General features: G+C 35.5%; 1 protein-coding gene across 9 annotated transcripts in view; it reads right to left on the reverse strand.

The window, feature by feature from the left end:
* Nucleotides 1-2,974: 2,974 nt before the first annotated feature.
* The window catches only part of LOC126979541 (broad-complex core protein isoforms 1/2/3/4/5), a 145,504-nt gene continuing 129,275 nt past the window's right edge, over nt 2,975-19,203 (reverse strand). For 7 of the 9 annotated variants that reach the window (XM_050828892.1, XM_050828891.1, XM_050828894.1 and 4 more), the window contains 4 exons: nt 17,107-17,625; nt 11,872-12,034; nt 11,420-11,467; nt 4,294-9,580 (listed from right to left, as the gene is read on the reverse strand). In XM_050828892.1, the coding sequence (XP_050684849.1) occupies nt 9,273-9,580; nt 11,420-11,467; nt 11,872-12,034; nt 17,107-17,625 (1,038 nt within the window). In that variant the 3' untranslated portion in view covers nt 4,294-9,272. The other 2 variants (XR_007732839.1, XM_050828898.1) reach the window with 2 other exon arrangements.

Consider the following 19,203-nt stretch of genomic DNA (forward strand, 5'->3'; position numbering starts at 1 on the left):
GGTTAGTTGTACTGAATAAAGGCATTCCGTTCGAGAACATATTGTGCATTACCTACATTAGTAACACAGTCGGTTCTTAAACAACTCAAGCTAACTTTAATAAAAAATATCTGGCGAAAAAGCAATACATTCAATCCAGATGAAAAAAGATTTCTCACTAAAACCTTAATATTAAAAAAATGCAGAGTTTTGGTATAAATTGCAAAATTAATTAACCGTGTGTTTCGCTGTATAAATTTTGTTACTGCAAGCCGCGCCGTCTGTTATCCGACATCATAAACACGAGTGTGTGAGCTCGGAGCTACTACTAATTGCCGACACAACCAAACTTAACATCTACCACTGACTCCCTCGATCACGGTGTCGCAGCTGTCAAATGAGATCAAATTTAGAAAACAATTTCAAAGTAAGCATAGATAATAATTTTCCAAAAACTACTACCAAACAACAAAGCGAGCAACGATTAGACTAAAAACAGACGAAAAATTTTCGAAAATATTCAATTGCACAGCGAAAACATTAAACACAAAAACTAAACGCAAAGACTAAGTCTAACTTTTCACTAGCAATAAATCCATTAGTAGAATAATAATATATAAAAATCCTTTCCATCAATGATTTTATCTAAGACCTAGTTAGTTATAATATCACGAGGCATCATCCTAAATTTGCCACGGTACATCTATTATGTATTAATAACTTAATTAAATTATTTACAAATCATACTACCCACTTGCTTATCTAAGCTCCCTAAATGATTTATCAGAAATTATTTCCGAACTATTTACTTCAATCACGTGTCGGAACCTATTTAACATGAAATAAAGATTAATAAAAAACAAAATATCTTGAGGTATTACGAAAATGGAGGTATTTTGGGGATACCATTAAAAAATAAACGAAAACTTTTTAAAAGCTTAAGCCATTTAAGTAAATCTAGACTTTACGAAGATCTGTTACAAGCTACGTGCTTAAATAATAATATATTTAAACCAAAAAAAGTTTATAAATTTATATCACAAAGAACATGTAACATTCCAAATTGAAAAAAATATTTAAAATAAGATGTTTAACCATGCATTTGCATGAAACACTACATAAACTCAAGATTACATGGATTACGCTAAAATAATTGGATAATATATTTTGAAACTTGTGAATTCTGTTTTTAAAACTCATTCACGATAATGCCTGATAATTTTGATTTCAATTTCAATAATTTTATGGCACGAAACTGTATTCATATAAAGAGGCTGTTTATAATTCTTAAAAAAATATTAAATGCAACTTGGCAAATATCCCCATTTAGAATTTCTTTGGCTTTATGGATTATCACTGTTGAAATACTTTCATTTTATAACTATAGACAGTTTCTCTTTGTGATATGTTGATATTATTTCAATTTTAACACGATATTTTTGATGAATTCGACAGTTGAAACCCTGTTTAGATATGTGTTTTGTGTATAGCGGTTCCCGAGAATTCTTCTATAATATAAGTAAATAAAATATCTCCTTACAAACCGCATCCATCTTATGGTTGACCCTAAGATTTTAATTTCGAGAATATAATTAATAATAATCTAATAAATTTTCAATAACGAGACATCAGCTACGTTGGTCATCCAAATAAGAAACACTATACTCATAGAGAGAAATCCGAATGATACATTAAATATAATGTTAATGCATACCTAACAACTACGTCATTTTATACAGAAGAATGTAACCATGATTTGGAACCATGCACACGTATACGACCACCGATGAACATCGAGGATCCATCCAGGAGGAGCATTCTTGTAGCTGACCGTTGCGTCAGGACCTATGATCTACCAAACGCCTAATAATCTTAACCCTGTATTCAAGGAGCCCGCATTGCAGCTGGCAACCCCGAAGCATTTTCTAATCAACACCACCTTTTTTTTTCGGTCGCCAACATTTCGCATATCCCATGATAATTTGGAAAACCAATTTTAATGGCATGAAATGTACGAAGGCACAGCTACTTACACATTGATCCAAATCGATACTTTCAAAGCCAAAATAGAATACAAATATTGTTCAAATAGACGTCACATTTTTTGTACTTTCGAAGATTCTAAGAAGTCTTTATTTTTTAACAATTAACATTATTTTTTTTTTTACTTTTTCTTAAACATTTTGGTTAACTCCTAAATAATTTGCATTTAATTTAGATTTGGCGATCCGAAAAAGTCTCTTTAAAAAATATTATCTTTGTGTTTTATTTAAAAATTTGTACGTTTAAATTTTGTACAGTTACCCGAATCTAATTTGACACTAATTTATCGAAAAGTGATCTTATAAAATGTATTTGATTCTATTTAGAATATAGTTGGCATTACCTATTTTGGCAGTACTAGATAATAAATAGTATAGTATTGCTCTGAATTACATTGTCACTTTAAACACTGCTATAACATTAACCGAGATGCCCACTTCAGATATCGTCCACACCTCACTATGGGCCCAGTACCACATCCATCATGTAGGTACTCGCGGCTCTGGGAGCCTCGCGCGACAATACTGTTCATTACTTTTACTTACTCAATATTTTACTACCATTATAATACACAATTAAACATTTAAAATGCGGCAGAGTTCTGCGTTTTGGCATTGTCCATATATTGCACTAGATGCTATCCCTTTCTTGTCCGAATCCATCAGCCGTATTACAAATAGTCTTGGAGGAATGGCCAAGAGTATTTGGAATAGCGAGTGTTGCCACCGATTCAAGCCATCGTCTGTGGTCATTGAAGACCCGGCGGGAGCTGGGGCCCATGGTCCCCAGCGGCCAGGTCGAACAGGTGATGAGGGGTGGGAGCCAGGGCGCTGTGCAGCGCGGAAGTCTTCAGCAGCCGCTTGAGCATCCCGCTGGAGCCTCGGTGCTGCAGACTCTTGTGCGTCGTCAGGGAGTTCTTGGTCCTGTACCTTCGGTGGCAGAACTCGCAGACATACAGTGTGTCGGACTGCTCGTGCTTGTCTTGGAAGTGTCGTTTTAGGGAATAGTAACAAGAGAATGTCCGGCGGCAGTAGGGACATTCCTGCGGCTCGTTGATCCCGCCCGCGGTGGGCGGGGGCATACGGAGGGGCGGTACCACTGAAACATCAAGAGATACAAGCCCGTTAGCTGCGTCAGGTTCGTCGAGAGCAGTTGGAGTATCACGACTATGCATTGCTTCGTTAGAGAGTAAATAATTTAGAATTTAGAAAAGTTCCTCGGAAGCTTTGTAAATAAAAAAGCATGTACAAGAATAATTATGAATATATACTATATTATAATATGCACTGTACACAACGACTAACTACACAGTTAAATCACGAGGTATTTATATTTAAAAAATTTATGGAAATTCTCTCAACCACAATGACACATTAACACGTGATAACAAAATGATATAAGCATGCTCCAAGCAACACAACAACGTCAAATCTGCGAAACCCGAGAGGAGGGGGGCCTTGGCTTCGGGGGCGGTAACAAATAAAAAAATAAATAAAACATAACGGAAAAAAAATTGGAACAAACTCAAAGTAACCCTAAGTAACCTTTTCCGTCTATGATACAGATAATGTTTTGGCATCAGCCTTCGATATCCTATGTGCGTTTTGTATAAACATAGTCTAACCTTTTTGTATGATGTTAAGAAATGCTGTAGACTGTTTTTCCTCGTTCTCTTTTCTAGATGATTTCTGCCGCGCGCCGCACCAACTCCGTCCAAGCAGTCACTAAAAATACTTGCTGGGATCTTGCTCCCCCTGCCTGGTTTTGTGGTATGTGTATATGTGGGTCATCAGGGAGTTTCTCGAACAATAAACCCTCTCACAAACAGTGCATCTATGCTCTTCCTGTCTTTCGGCGTGCTTGTCCGCAATATGCCGTTTCAGAGACGCCTTTGAGCACAATATTTTCGCGCAAAGCGAGCAGGAGAATAATTTTTTACCTGGAAGCAAATCGAAAAACAAAATATGGGGTTGGTCCCCGCACGCGATAAATAAAAAATGTTGATTATCGCCTAGCTGACTTGGTAATAACTCTTGCTAATTGTGAATTACGAATTGGACAACTTAAATTGAAAATAAAGTGTTTGAAAATATGAAAAACAAATTGTTAAATAAAAGAAAACAATAAAATGATGGCGAAGCAGAGAGGCCGATGATACAAAGTGGCATGCAGGGTGGGGCGTGGCGAACAGGAGTCACAAGCAGACGAATACGAACAAACACGCGAACGAACACGAACACGAACACGAGGATCTTAATGAAACTAGCACGGTTATTTTTGTATATGATTTTATTAAAAACGCCATTATCATCAATATTAGGATTTATGAAGTTCGGTTTAACGATTACAATTACATTTTATGAGTAATTATGTCAAGGTATAAAGTAAGGAAGAGAAAAAAATCTATTCATACATACAATTTGTTACTACGTAAGTTTATGTTTTGTGGTGCAGCCCATATAACAAGCCGACTCTACTATTGCCAATATCCTCGTACTGTAGCGAGTTCAATAATGGAAGACAACATAAAACATTTTTTGGCACAATTTTATAACAAATAAACATCTAATGGACTGCATTTCTGATGCCAATCAACAAATATCTAGATTTGAACAATAATTTAAGAAAGAAAATAAAATTTCAATTTAACAACCAATAAATTAATTTAGATAGCTTATAAAATAAGTAATAACGCCAACAAGAAGTATAAGAGAACACATCGAATAAGGTCTACACGCAAACGTGAACGAAACTAATATCCCTTAACATGATAGAAGGATAAAACTTAAACAGGTCACAGAAACAGTCTTAAGCTTGCTAAAGTCCCTAACTTATGTTGTTTGACAGGGATGTGTTCTGCTCCTTCAGAACACGGTGTAGTCCGCCCTCACAACGCTCAGATCTTACGATCCAAGAGCCTCGCCACACAGGATACTTGAGCGGTTGCGGCTTCATCAAACGCCATTCACTTTACATAGAAACCGGACTACCATTATCATTGCTAGAGTTAATTCAAGTATATTATAAAATTAAAGATGTGACCATTATTCTATAGCCACAGATAGTTCCCAGTCAGAAACTGTTATTTTGTGCGGTAATGTTAAGTAGTCTTCAAGTTTGGGTAACCATTAACCATTTCTTCGAAGTATACCGCAGATAGCCTCATACAATTGATCACACTTAGGCACATAACAAGAACATAATATGGATAATGTTTATATCCGTGAATGCTACTAATATAGTGACAAAATGTTGTGTTAGATTCATAGCTGTGTGAATATCTTTAGTAGCCAATGAGCGTCCAACATAGATAGTCCGTACAAAACGCCAGTATTCTATGTGGTGAGGCTTTTATGAGATCCCAGAACTAAAACTATCACCTCCAATACCAAAGATCATCGAATCACAAAACCATTTAATACCGAAACGAACGCCGCTTCCGACTATAAATTTTCAATAAATAATTGTACATAGATACATTTTTCTAGATAAGCCTAATAGTGTACAACCGAAACGCGTACTTACTCTAGTCAGTCTATAGCGCTCATAAATTTTGGCAATTTTGAATTTATCATCAAAATCAACTCCCCCCTGATGCATTCTACTTTAAAATAACCGTACTACATTTACAGCAGCACATCCCTGTAGTCGTAAATAAAACAAATATGCTATTAACTCTATGAATTTAGTTAAAATGTCTTAATTCTATGCGTCAACTAACTTAATACCCCAACCCAAAGTTAACAATAACTATTACTAAAATTATTTGACAAATAAAAAAAAAACAACAACTTTTAAGTTACGTTACAGTTTGCAAAGTTGCAAAACAAAACTTAACATCCATCGCGCGGAATGTTGCGAAATCTATAATTTTGAATTCCCCTTTTTACGAATTCCTCAACAATTTTTGCACACTTACTACGAATTCAAATTTAGCACCAAACTAGTCTTCCGATTATTCAAAAACATTATAATAAAGCTTAGAATTAACTAAACGAAGGTAGTGGCTAAGCATTTATGCATCTAGTAATAACAACTTAATCTTATACATAACATATACTATTAAAATATTTAGGAAGCCTCTCGTACGTTACGTTAGCAATGATTACCTCCTAGGTAATGTGTTTCGAACACAACTCCTTATATAGGAAGTTTACACAAAATATGTCTTTTTGAATACAAAAAAAAACAATATGTAAAGCAGGCACTAATAATTACTTAATATATTGTATAGTATTACAATAAATTATGTGTTTACATGTATAATTAGATAATCTATTTCTTACGACTAAAAAGAATATTTGTTTTAGCGACATCTACTGACTCGAAGTGGTGATGTTTTCAACTAGAATAGAAACGTCAAACCGTGTCCAGATTCAGGTGTCAATAATTATTGTTGTTAATATTTCATGTGGTGTATAGCGTACCCAGTGACGTGGAATGTCATTGGGTGAAATGTTAACGGGTAAATAGAGGTGTATATTATGTAAAGTTTCAGAAGCCACGAATCAGGGCGAAAGATTGAACACAAACACTTTATAATTGAAGGTTTGTAAGATACAATATTAAAGTAATGTGATGTAAGTAATCGTTTAATATATTTTTTTATGCCAATAACGGACGAGACGAGCAGGACGTTCAACTAATGGTAATTGATACGCCTTGCCCATTACAATGCATTGCCAAAAACTCAAAACAAACAACCCAAAAGCTACACTACGATTGCGCTCGTCATCCTGAGACATAAGATCTTGAGTCTCATTTTCCCAGTAATTTCACTAGCTACGGCGCCCTTCAGACCGAAACACAGTAATGTTTACACATGACTGCTTCACTAAGAAATAGGCGCCGTTGTGGTATCCATAATCTAGCCGGCATCCTGTGCAAAGCAGCCGCCCACTGGTAATAAGATGTATGTTACCTCCGAATGGTCTGAAACTAGTCGGTACGCCGATAAATCGTGAGTAAAGCCGTATTACTAAATAAGTTAATCATGTCTCGCGAAAGTTTTAATAATTTAAAACGTATGTTGTTTGATTCTGAATCTAGACACGATTAGTGTAACCTAACATGCATTTTCAGTGGCGCGATTTTCATTATTGTGATGTATTTCTTCAAAAAACAAGTAAGTATGCGTCACAGTAGCTTGACTTCCATTTAAAATTGTTTCTTTTACCTTTCAAAGGAGATGTCTTTTTATTGCTTATTAGGTCCATTTCTAACTACTGTCACACATAGATCGATTGATTTTGTGAAAGATAAAATATTGTCAAATCGACAATGTTTTCTGAATATCACACCACAGAACTGGCATCTTTTGTGAAACTAAACATGAATATAACACTATTGTATGGCAAGCAAATTACGATTGAATACTTACGTCAAAAATTCACACTGTTCAAATTTAGGAACATTTAACATTGAGAATTATTAAAATTTTACATTTTTCACTAATTTATAATGTTAATATTAGTTATAAATGTTCAATACACTAAAAAATAACCAGTAAGATAAAATCGCAACTAAAAGCCGATTGTAAATAGTAAAATCGGCAGAACACATAAGTAATAAAATTTTAAGATCTAAATAAAAATATTAAATAGCCATAATGTTTCGCGTAAATGGCACATATTTGACGCTATGCCTCTTTGCGATTGAAAAAATAGTATAAAGTAAAGTCGACTAGAGTAAAAGTAAAGTAAAAGTCGACAAAGTAGTTAGATTGTGGTTTTGTGGTTTGTTTTGGGTTTTCTATTTCTGTTTGTTAGGTTGTATGTGTGATTACCATGGCCGGTTTATGTCAATGTCTGTGCGTTGCGGATTCTTGTCTATGGTGCTATATATCTCCTGAAAGCGTCAGTCTTACAGTCAACAAAACACCTAAATAAATTACAAAAATAAAAAAAATATAAAGAGCCTCATTAGCCAATCAGCGTTATATAATTTTATTTCTTCATATTTTTTAAATAGAATTTTTAGTAGATAATCTCGTATATATCTAAGTGTGAGATCATGAAGGTAAAGTAGAGAATATAAATAAAGCTCAGACTAAAATAATAAGGTAGACAGAGTGAGACGACAGAGAACGAGCCAGTTACGATCCGAAGAGCTCTTACCGGTAGCCATCTTGTATTTGTAGTCCAAGAGATAGTTTTGAAAACGAAACATTTTTCGTTTTCTGGAAACAATGCAATTTAATAGGCTACATGTTTCTGATAGACGACGTTATTACATTCCGAAATTACATTTAAAGCATCTTCTAGTAGTGGTGGATCTCGCAATGTGAGAAAGTTAAAAATGGTCATAAAATTTTACGTATTAAAATCATACGTCAATATAATATGTACATACTGTAATGCTGGCTCCTCTCGTATATATTTGAAATGCCGTCACTGATTCTCGTTAACCGTCCACTCATTGTGTTAGTATGAGAAATAAAATTGCAAAAACGCCGAAAATGAACACAACGTTGAATGAATACGCCTCATGTTGCTTACGTACGAACACTGTTTCATTTTTAATAATTTAAGCCTAATTTATAAATTTACAGCACCAAATTTTTTCTCATCTCATTTTCAAAATATTAAATTTTCTCTTCGCCTTATTGTCACACATTTTTAACATAGTGTAAAATTTCAGGAAACGTTTATTACACCGCAGTATTGCACTTGGGGCGATTACAAATAAATAGTTTTGTCGAAAAATTTGACTTTTAGATCATCGCCCTTTTAAGAATGGAATGTCGAATACACTGTTTTCGGATTTTGCATCAGTGTGTCACTTTTGTGCCTAAACTAAGACTTCACCTATGTTCAACCGCAAAATGTTAATAAGCACTTTTATGTATTTGACCTTTAAGAAAGAAGCTTAATTTATATGTCCTTATTATTTTTTATGCAAACCTCTATTGCAAAACAACTTCAAGATTGTAAAATGAAAATATATAATTTTGATGTGAAACTCATTTTGCAAAATCTAATAAATTCTGTTAACACTCAATTATAAAATTAAAATAATAAAACAATATACGATTAGTCTCCAATATTGTAGTTTTTGCTGTGAAATGTTTTTTGGGTTCTAGTGATAATAAGACAAAATGTTCAAGTTAAAAAATTTTTAGGTCACGATTGCCAAACAGTTTTCTCAGGTTTTACGAACACAGGTGAAGCCGAATCGTAGCCACGATCTACAAGTTCAAAAATAAGTCTTGAAGAATATCTAAAAATAAATGATCTAGAGTGAATAAAAAGTTAAACGTTGAACTGATCTTTGAACTTGTAGAAGTCGATGTTGTGGTGGGCTGCGGGTAGCTTGTTGTCGGTGGTGAGGTTCTGGGGCTGAGTCTGCGGCAGGCCCCGCTGCCGCCGGTGGTAGATGCTCTTGTGGTTGTTGAGCGAGTTGAGCGTGCGGAACACCTTGTGGCAGAGGCTGCAGCGAGCCGAGTGCAGCGGCTGCAGGTGCTGCTGCTCCGTGTGCCGCTTGAGCGTGAGCCGAGTGGACAGCAGCTTGCCGCACACCTCGCAGCGATGCCCCGCCCCCAGAGGCCCCAGCGGCCCCGCTGCCACACATAACAACCAACATTAGCGCATTAGTCAACAACAGACTGCAGACGTATACCAACACCACACCTTCCAACGGCTCCCATCCGGAAGGAACCAATTGGCACAGAACTCGGAATTCGTGGTCTAATTCAACGTGATCAATTTGACTAATGCGCTTCAGATACGTTGGTGGTTATGCGTGTCTCAGACGTTCCAATTGGTTCCAGGGTGTTTCGAGTAGGCGTGCGGCTGCGGGCGACCTCACGCCTACCCGAAACCTACCGCTCTCTTACAATAGGTATAAGTAGTAACATATAATAGAACTGATGCGCATGCAAGTACACGTAAAACTATGCTATGTACAAATGTTAGGAACATATCGCGTTACATAATTTCTTTAAACTTAACAAAGGGCAAGGCTATGGCGTCGGGTGGTCTGGGATGGCTTAGTCTCGAATGGCAACCGGGGTCCCGATCAGTTGACGGGGTAGAAGGGGCCCGGGGCGGCAGGCGCCTGCTGCTTGCGGTGGTAGATGGACTTGTGGTTGCGGAGGCTATTGAGGCTGGAGTAGACGCGCCGGCAAATGTTACACACGGGCTCTCGTGACGGCCGCATGTGAACGTTCTGAATGTGCCGTTTGAGCCGCGTCAGCGACGACAGGCTCTTGTTGCAAGGCTCGCAACGGTACTCCTCTTGGGGGGTGCGGGTACCTGGTCACAACACAAGCAGTTAGCCCCATCGAAGCTTCCGAACGCACTTTTAATGCACTCACTATCGTAGCCTCTAAGCACCGCCACCCCCCGTTCTTGTGCCGAATGCAATGCCGAGCCGACGTCGAGTTCGACGCCGGAAGCGCCGGGTGCCAAGCGAAACGAGTATTAGTAACGCAAACTGTTCTAGCTCGACCTAAGACTTAGTGAAGCTCGGGCATGACAATACGATGATATAGATCTGGTGTTTTGATAACAATCGACGCGGTGCGAGTGCGCTCTCAAATATCTCGAACGGTAACGTTACTACTCTTCAATGAACTCTCTTTTTTAATATAAACTGACACCACAAAACCATTGCTTAAATTCCATTGTCCGATCAAATGTGCCCGGCATTATTTCCCAAGACAATTATGATTGAGGGTAACGCGATACTGTTTTTAGAAACATGAATGAATCATGGGATTGTTTTTGTTAATGTCATCGAAATTTGGCCTAGACGCTGTTATAAGATCTTCTTCTCTTCATTACACGATCAATTTAGTATATAGCCAATTGTTTTGTAGAATATAAAGTGCATATTATTTATGTAATTTGGAAAATTAAATTTTAAAAAATAAATAAAGGAATGAAACTGAATTGGGAAATCGAAGGGGATTGGAGGAGAGGAACTGCCTAATTCAAGACACATCTATAAACAAGCTAGCAATCGGTTTTATAGTTAACATTAAACTATTGTTACAATACATAAACATGCACCTCACGTTGTGTTTTGGTTCAATGATCAATTCTCTTTTCACAGAGACGTCTAGTCGGACAAAATTAAAACATATTGTACCTACAATTAATGTCCATCGAACCATAACACAAAAAGCTAACATTAATATTGAGTACAGAACACAGAGCACAAATGAAGTCATATAGGTTAGGAGGAGATATATACATATATATTTTTCACGTGATAATTGCCTCATACATTTTAAAATATAAAACCTAATAATGATATATAAACCTAATATGACAGAGCAGAGAGGAAGCGGTGATGGTGGCATACGACAGACAGTGCATTAAAAATATCGTTTGTTTCAATATAATATGTAGGTAATGCAATAAATAAACTTGTGTCTAGACAAGCTGGGACTCACCTTGAGAAGTGCTCGCCATGCCATCCGGGGTGAGCGGGCTTTGCAGACCTGAAAAGTTTGATACGTCAGAATATAGACCGGGTCAAAATGAATTACGAAAGTTGCTTGCAGCTTGATATGAGCACAAATATTGAAACTCACTCGTCAATATGTAAACATTAAAATGATCCTAGATTTTAAATTAAGCTTTATTTATTTAAAAATAAATTATTTTTGTTTACTATCTACACTTCGGTTATTTAAAATTTCTATTATTTCATAGAAAATCGATTAGATTAAAAATTTAATATTTCCCTACAAAAGGTTCATTTAGGTACAATAACATAACATATTAGCCAAATCAGTCAGTATTTATGAGTAGATGTTAGTATTTAGATAATAAAGGTTTTTTTAGGAAATCAAGGACTAGTAAAATAGGAACAGCAAGAACGCAAGACAAATCAAATTCATACCAGACAGTGATGATGGATCAGTTAGAGCGGAGATATTGAAGTGGTAGTTGGGCGATGGAAACATCTTGGAATCAGCTGGCGAAATGAACGGCGATGGTGGAAGCTGCGGTGGTGGAGTGCGATCGTCCTCTCCTGAGCTGGCGCGAGATGGTGGTCCTCCTCCCTGGTGCATGATAAATATTTAATATTTACTAAACTATTTAATATTATTTTGGGTATCCTACTCACAAATATTAGTTTTTTAAGTAAGTACTTAGGTACACTCTACACAGCAGTGCCACTCAGCGAACAGTGAAGGCTCTTTTTTCCAGGATGCCGGCTAGTTTATAGGTACCACAACGGCGCCTATTTCTGTTGTGAAGCAGTAATGTGTTAGCATAACTGTGTTTCGGTTTGTCGCGCCGGCCGTAGCTAGTGAAATTATTGGGCAATTTAGACTTGACATCTTATATCTCAAGGTGACGAACGCAATATTGTAGTGCCGCTCGGAATTTTTGGCTTTTTCAAGACTCCTGAGCGGCACTGCATTGTAATGGTAAAGGCGTATACAATTACTATCAGCTGAACGTCCTGCTCATCTCGTCCCTTATTTTCATCAAAAAAAAAATACTTTTGGATATCATCATTGTCATATTTATATTATAAATGATACATTTAACCCAGAAAAAACTGTAGGCATGAAATATTATAGCATATCTAGAAACTAATCTGTAATGAATCATGGATCTACGTATTACAAGTCCAGCCATCCGGATATTTGGCATTTTAATTTAGGCTAGTGCCTAGCGCTAGATAAGCTCAATTTAGACGAGATGTGGTTCACGAGGGAACAATACATCCAATTTTTGAATGTTAGTTGAATGAAAAACTAATTGTTTAGTACTACTACTTATATTTCATAGATAGTTATTAAAAAATGATAATTTAAAATTTTCTTAAAAACAACACCTTGTATTGATGTGAAAATCGAATTTGTCGAAATAATATCATTTGACGAACAAATATGCTGGCAGAAAAGTTGTATGAAAACTTTTTTTATAAGGAAGTACTTCAAGTCAGCGATCATTTCGTTGAAGTTAAATAGCTATTTGCTAAAAAAAAAAATAAAAATCATGTTTTTAATTTCCAGAAAGGTTTAGTACATATAATATTTTATCAAACGAGGAAAACTGTAAATCCACAACTCGAGTGCATTGAGGCTTCGGACATTGTTTCGTATCAAATATATACCTACGTAGGAAATCCAAAATAATATAAAATACACCCTAACTGTTTCTGATTGATAATATAATGTACTATTTCGATCTATTAATCGTGATTGGTAAACTTTATTTTAACTTGAATGTTATTAAGCCGATGGTGAAATTCACAATAATTTGTGGCCGAAACGAACAACTAACTATATCTACAATGATTATAATTGTTTACCAAAAGAAGAAATATTTGAACTTTATGTTAAAAAATAATATTAAATTATATGATGGAGGGTAAACGAATGGTTACAGCTTAACTAAAAGATAGATTTGTATCTATCTCTAGATTAATAAAAGCTAATGGACTATTTATTATTACCCGGAAACGGGAGTCGAATTCTTTGTGTCAAATTGCAATACAATTGACGTATCGTGTTCCTCTCAATGTCTATTAGTCGGTTTGACTGTAACATTAGGCAGGTCTCTATCGGTGAGTCTCTCGTCGTTTCAAATTTTTGATTGTATAATATCGTGGCATCTTTATTCAACTCGTATTGTCCTTGTGATAATATGTTGAAGGGTTTTGGACTTAAAAAGAAAACCTTAGAAAAGTGGTTCCCAATTACTTTTTTCACTACCACGACCAAAAAAAAAACTAAAACAGTTCTTGAATTGATTCTTGTTATGTCGTGTTGGGGAATATTATATAAGTGATTTATTTAATGCACTACATAACCAATGAGCATATAAATACTACGTAATAAGAGGCGGGATTGCCTAGGTAAAAATTGAAATTTAGTTAAGTATAAAACGTACATAAGTTTGAAATAGTAGCGACGAAGTATAATCCGGCTAAGTTTGAAAGCGAACAGTTGCTTAAAATCATATATATAGTCATCTGTCAATCTATCAATAACTGCCCGGTTCATACAATTGAGTGAACCGATTTTTTCTCAGAGAGTTTCGCTAGGGTGAAAATAACTATTTGTATGTCACCATCGATAGTTTGAAGTGATATATATATTGAAGATATTTATGCAGCAATTGAGACTGTCAACACATAACAACAGGTAACTATGGTAACAAAGATATTAGAGTGCTGCAGAGTTTTGTATTGAAAACACTTTTACCTCTTAACTGCGGTAATATTGTTGCGAAAAGGCGAAGATTTGCGTGGCCGCGACACATTTGAACAAGTGACTCGTCATTTCTTTTATAAATAAAATTTTTGTCATTATAATAAGGAACTATTATTTCTTACGTGCGTGTATTACTAATTATCCACTTCTTTATACAATAGTCTTACAGGATCACTTTGATGTCCATCTCATAATCCTTGAAGCTCAAGTTTGAATATAACAAATAATCTACATGTATTAGTCCCTAAATAAATATAAAACCATGAAGTTTTTAAAGAAATACTTACAATTATCAATTTTCATTCAATTGATGAATCGATCCATTAGGTTTTGTTTGGGATGTTTAATTAGGAATAGGATGTATTGGCGATTCAAAAATATTTCGAAATTGTTAAGGTAAAACTTTTATTACATCGTCTCGAACTTGTTCCTCTGTATGTTGCATGTTGCGTGACGGTCGGGCGGCGCCTATAGTTCGCAGCAGCTGATCGTGTAGTGTTTAGACAATTACTCATTTGTGCCAATGCTCCACGCTTGTTTGTTTTTGTCAGTGTTTAATGTAAATGTTGTTCATTACTAAAGTGAAACTTTTATTCAATATTTTTTACCAGGGCTAAGACACAGAGTTCAATAAAAATATTAGTTGGATACTTAGTCTACTTTTATTATTTCCCATTATCCATTTCCAATTTTCCAAGTATAAAATTAAGATTGATAAAGCGATTTTTATACCCTTAATGGAATATTATTCCAAAAATTTATAGTTAAATGTCTATAATGTCAAAAAAAGTTTCACTTTTACCCTGGTTTCATAAAACCACACAATTGATTTCTTTTCATTTTATATATGTGACACTAATCGTTTCGTGTTAATTGTAATAACTGTTCTATAACAAGATCGTATGAGATATTCCCAGCGAGTCAGGAAGTAGTCTCTTAGTGATTACATTGGTAGTCATTAAGGCGGGAAGTGAGGTTAGATTTGGGGTTAGCTTATTGTATCGTAGACTTAACATCATATCTATTGCATACAAATTAATCTCTTTTATTTTGTCGTATGTAGTCTAAACGTATAAACTAAAAAATCCTTTTAAATTTTTGGTTATTGCTCAACTTTTCTGAGCAGATAACGAAGGGAGCCTTTGCTTGTTTTTTCCAAAAGGCATTTATTTTCTCAAAATTGATTCCTTTAGAATTCTAAAATACTAGATACTACTACCGCTTCGGAAACAAATGGCGCTTTGAGAGAGAAGAAACGGCGCCACAAACTCTTCTCAAATACTTTTAGTTTAGAAAATTCGAATTTCTTTTAATATATAAAAATATTGGTCTACTTAATGAGTGATTATGCTACAGAGTCGATAAAACGTTTTGAAATAATTTAAAAAAAATAGAAAAAACCAATGTAAACAGCATTTAATGGCAAAAAGAAATATCAGTAGGTGTATTTGTTTAATTACTACTATATTATTTGAATTATAGAGTTGTCAAGATTAATTAACTTAAAAACTTAAAACATATAGCCAACGCTTCAATGAAGTATCGTAAACTCGAAACATAAAAACAATTTACTAATTAATAGAAATACGTATTAATTAATAAAACCAGCTAGTTTTAGTAATTAATTCGCTATCAAAGAAGTCAAAGAGAATCGAAGTGGTTCTATAATAGGGTTGTTATCAATATGTCTCATTCCATTCAATAAAATATTCACTTATTTATTTCGAGTGTTTGTTAAGTAGGTACTTTATAATACGTGGTATATATTTCATTCATTATCACGGACGAGTAAAAAAATAAGGACTCCGTGTCACCTGACATGATAGTGAAGCACCGAACAGGCCGGTAAATGAGTAAATACATAGCCCCACGCACACACTTATACTAATATAAGCCGATGGGCCGCCATTATGAGATCAGTTTGCCTTGCAATGAAACATTTTAAATGCCGTCGTGCGTTGTGAAAAAGTGTAAAAACTATTCTATAAAAGTATTTGTGGCCATATATGATTATTTAAGGGAGAAAATATTGTGTAACTGATATCCCCCGTAACCGCACACACACTAGCATAAAGGTGCTTCACTTGCTAATATCACGGCGCGGAGTCCTTCTTTTACTCGTCCGTATCCTTTATTTACATATTATTTTTGTTATGGTTTTATAGCCTATAAGAGTACCTTCTCTAAATACGAATTTGTCTATAAGGATTGTTTTTTTTACGCAGCCTTGATGTTTCAAACTCGCGCCAATCTAATTTGTAACATTTCTATCACATATTCATAACACGGGTAAATTGGGGAATCCGTATTATGTATATAATATATTTACGCATATAAATGATTTAGTAGAAATGATAAAAATTTTCAGTATTTTTTATCTGTAATATATAGGTACGCTTCCATGTAATGATAGTTTTAATTTTATGTAGTCATAGTATTGTAAATATAGTTATAAGATATATTTACACATTCGATAATACTGTTGAATATTGGAATCAGAATATGAATTACTGCTACACATCGCGTTATGTAAGGTTAGATCAGCAGTGACATTGGAGACGGATTATTTAATTTTGAGCGTTGAAAGCCGTCCTTGTATATGGGACACTACAACTTAGTTTATCACGACAGGAAAAAGAATTATTTCAAATTTGGAAGCATGATGTGAAGATGAAAGTAAATTAAAAAGTAATGTTCTTTTTTTATTACATTGAGGCAAAGGTAGTGCGATAAATATTAATTCGTCTTCATAATGACGTAAACATGATTGTTTGAATTTAGATTGTGAATTCAGATAGAAATCCCAGCTGTGTTGGGCCAGCCAGTTGAAATAATAAATTGTGGATGAAATATTTTTTGGGTTTTTCTTAAGCCAAGTAGAAATTTAATGAAAAATAACTAACCATTTGTCGATGAATGGAATGCGGCGGTGTATCATCAGTGCTTCGGTCGATGTCCGGGTTGGAAGGGCAGATCATATCCAGCGGTTCGTTCTTCACCTCGTCCATGAGCCTGGGCGACGGCGACGAGCTCGAGTTGGAGATCCCGTTGCCGTTCCCCTGGTCGTGCGGCCGTGTGCTGGTCATCATCGAGTTCTTGGTGGAGAAGTCGTGTATCTGGTCGTTGTTGTTGTCGTGGCGGGCGCGCTTGATCACGTCGGGAGAGTTGTCTGCGGAGCGTGACATGCGGCGCGGCATGAGCGGCATTCGGCGGCTCAGTTGCGGCGGGTGTAGCAGCGCTTCCTCCAGCTTCTCGGAGTAAGGGTTGTGAGGAGTCTGAGGGGTCTGCGGCGCATGCGCAGGGTGCGCCGGGTGTACGGGGTGCGCCGGGTGAGCGGGGTGAGCGGGGTGAGCCGGGTGCGGCGGCGTGTGCGGCGACGCTGCGGCTGCGGCGGCCGCGCGTGCGATACTCTGAACCAGCGGCTGTAGAAAAAAACATTTTATTATCTTTACATAGTATAAAACAAAGTCAATTTATGGTGTTTAGATAAAAGGCATTCATTTTCTCATATTTGATTCCTTTAGAATTCTTTAACCGACTTCAAAAAAGGAGGAGGTTCTCAATTCGTCGGTATGTTCTTTTTTTTTTGATGTCATTTCTAATATATTAGATACTACTACCGCGTCGGAAACTAATGGCACTCTGAGAGAGAAGAAGCAGCGCAAGAAACTCTATATATATATATTTAAACGGAATATTTGTGAACAGCTCACAAGCCACGCGAGGTTATTTGAAGTAGTTATCACCATCAATTAGTTCGTCCTCTAACAACTGGAAAATTTTATGAACGATGCGGGACTTGAACCCACGACCTCTCGCGTTCCGTGCGAGCGCAGTTCCAACTGTGCCAACGTTGTATCGTTTATGAAATCTAACGTCACTTGAACGGTTAGCACAGTTTTTATTTTTAAATTTTGTTTTCAGTTTTATTTGTGTAATTAATCCCAGAAGTGATCACTTTAAAAAACATAACATATTGTTTAACTAACCTAATAATTGCACATTTATAACAATAATTACACATTATTACCTTCTTAGGTACTTTTAGGAAATTAATAAGAATTACAAATCAAAGTACCTAATCTGAATTTGTGTTGATAATTTTTAAATGCGGTTTTTTGGGAAAGTTATTAAATTATTATTATTAAAGTTTTTAATCCTTAGTCATCTAGCAATAGCCTTTGCTTAGCAATTTTATTGGTTTGATGACCTGGTTATGAAAAAAAAAGGCATTAGAAAATACATAAATAATAAAACTACCAGAATATCATATGAAAATATAAAGCAAGTATTATATTATATTTGGAAGTATTTCCTCATTTTCTCTCTCGGCTATATGAACGTTGTTCCTGAAAAACGTTCCAAGCCACAAACATGACATCTTAAGGAATTCGTGTTTAAAGTTTAATGAATATTAATGTATTCCATACATGTGGGTTGGGCTACTAAATCATGATGTCATTCAAAGAGTGACAGTAGGGCTGCCATTTTTTGGCAGTCCGATAAGATGAATCACGTGACCAGTTTCGTGTTCTTAAGTCAATTTCCACATGATTGTGGTTTGGAACGTTATTCTGGAATTACGTCCATATAATGTCTCTAATTGATTAATTTTGAAAAACTTCACCGAAATGATTCATGTCGTTAATATTCAGACACGATCGCTAGACACATAAATTGCTTATATCTATTTACTTAGCTGTCGCGTAACAATATTATAATTAATATTTAATTTATACTAGAATCACCTTACAGAACGCACATCTTATAATTCAACAATATTCTTCAAATTTATTTTTTATTTAAACAAAAAGTTTGATATTTACAAACTAAGTAATAAGGTAACATTATTACAGGTTGGCGCATTGAACGGGGAAAATTATAAAAATTGATTAAAGTAGGCATTATTTTGCGGAAATCCATTATCCAAATGTTTTGAGACTGAAACTGTCTCAGTCTCGTGCCAGATTTTGGCGAGTCAACATGTTCTAAGGTTGCCT

This window comes from Leptidea sinapis, chromosome 3, assembly GCF_905404315.1.
Source record: "Leptidea sinapis chromosome 3, ilLepSina1.1, whole genome shotgun sequence".
NCBI lineage: Eukaryota > Metazoa > Arthropoda > Insecta > Lepidoptera > Pieridae > Leptidea > Leptidea sinapis.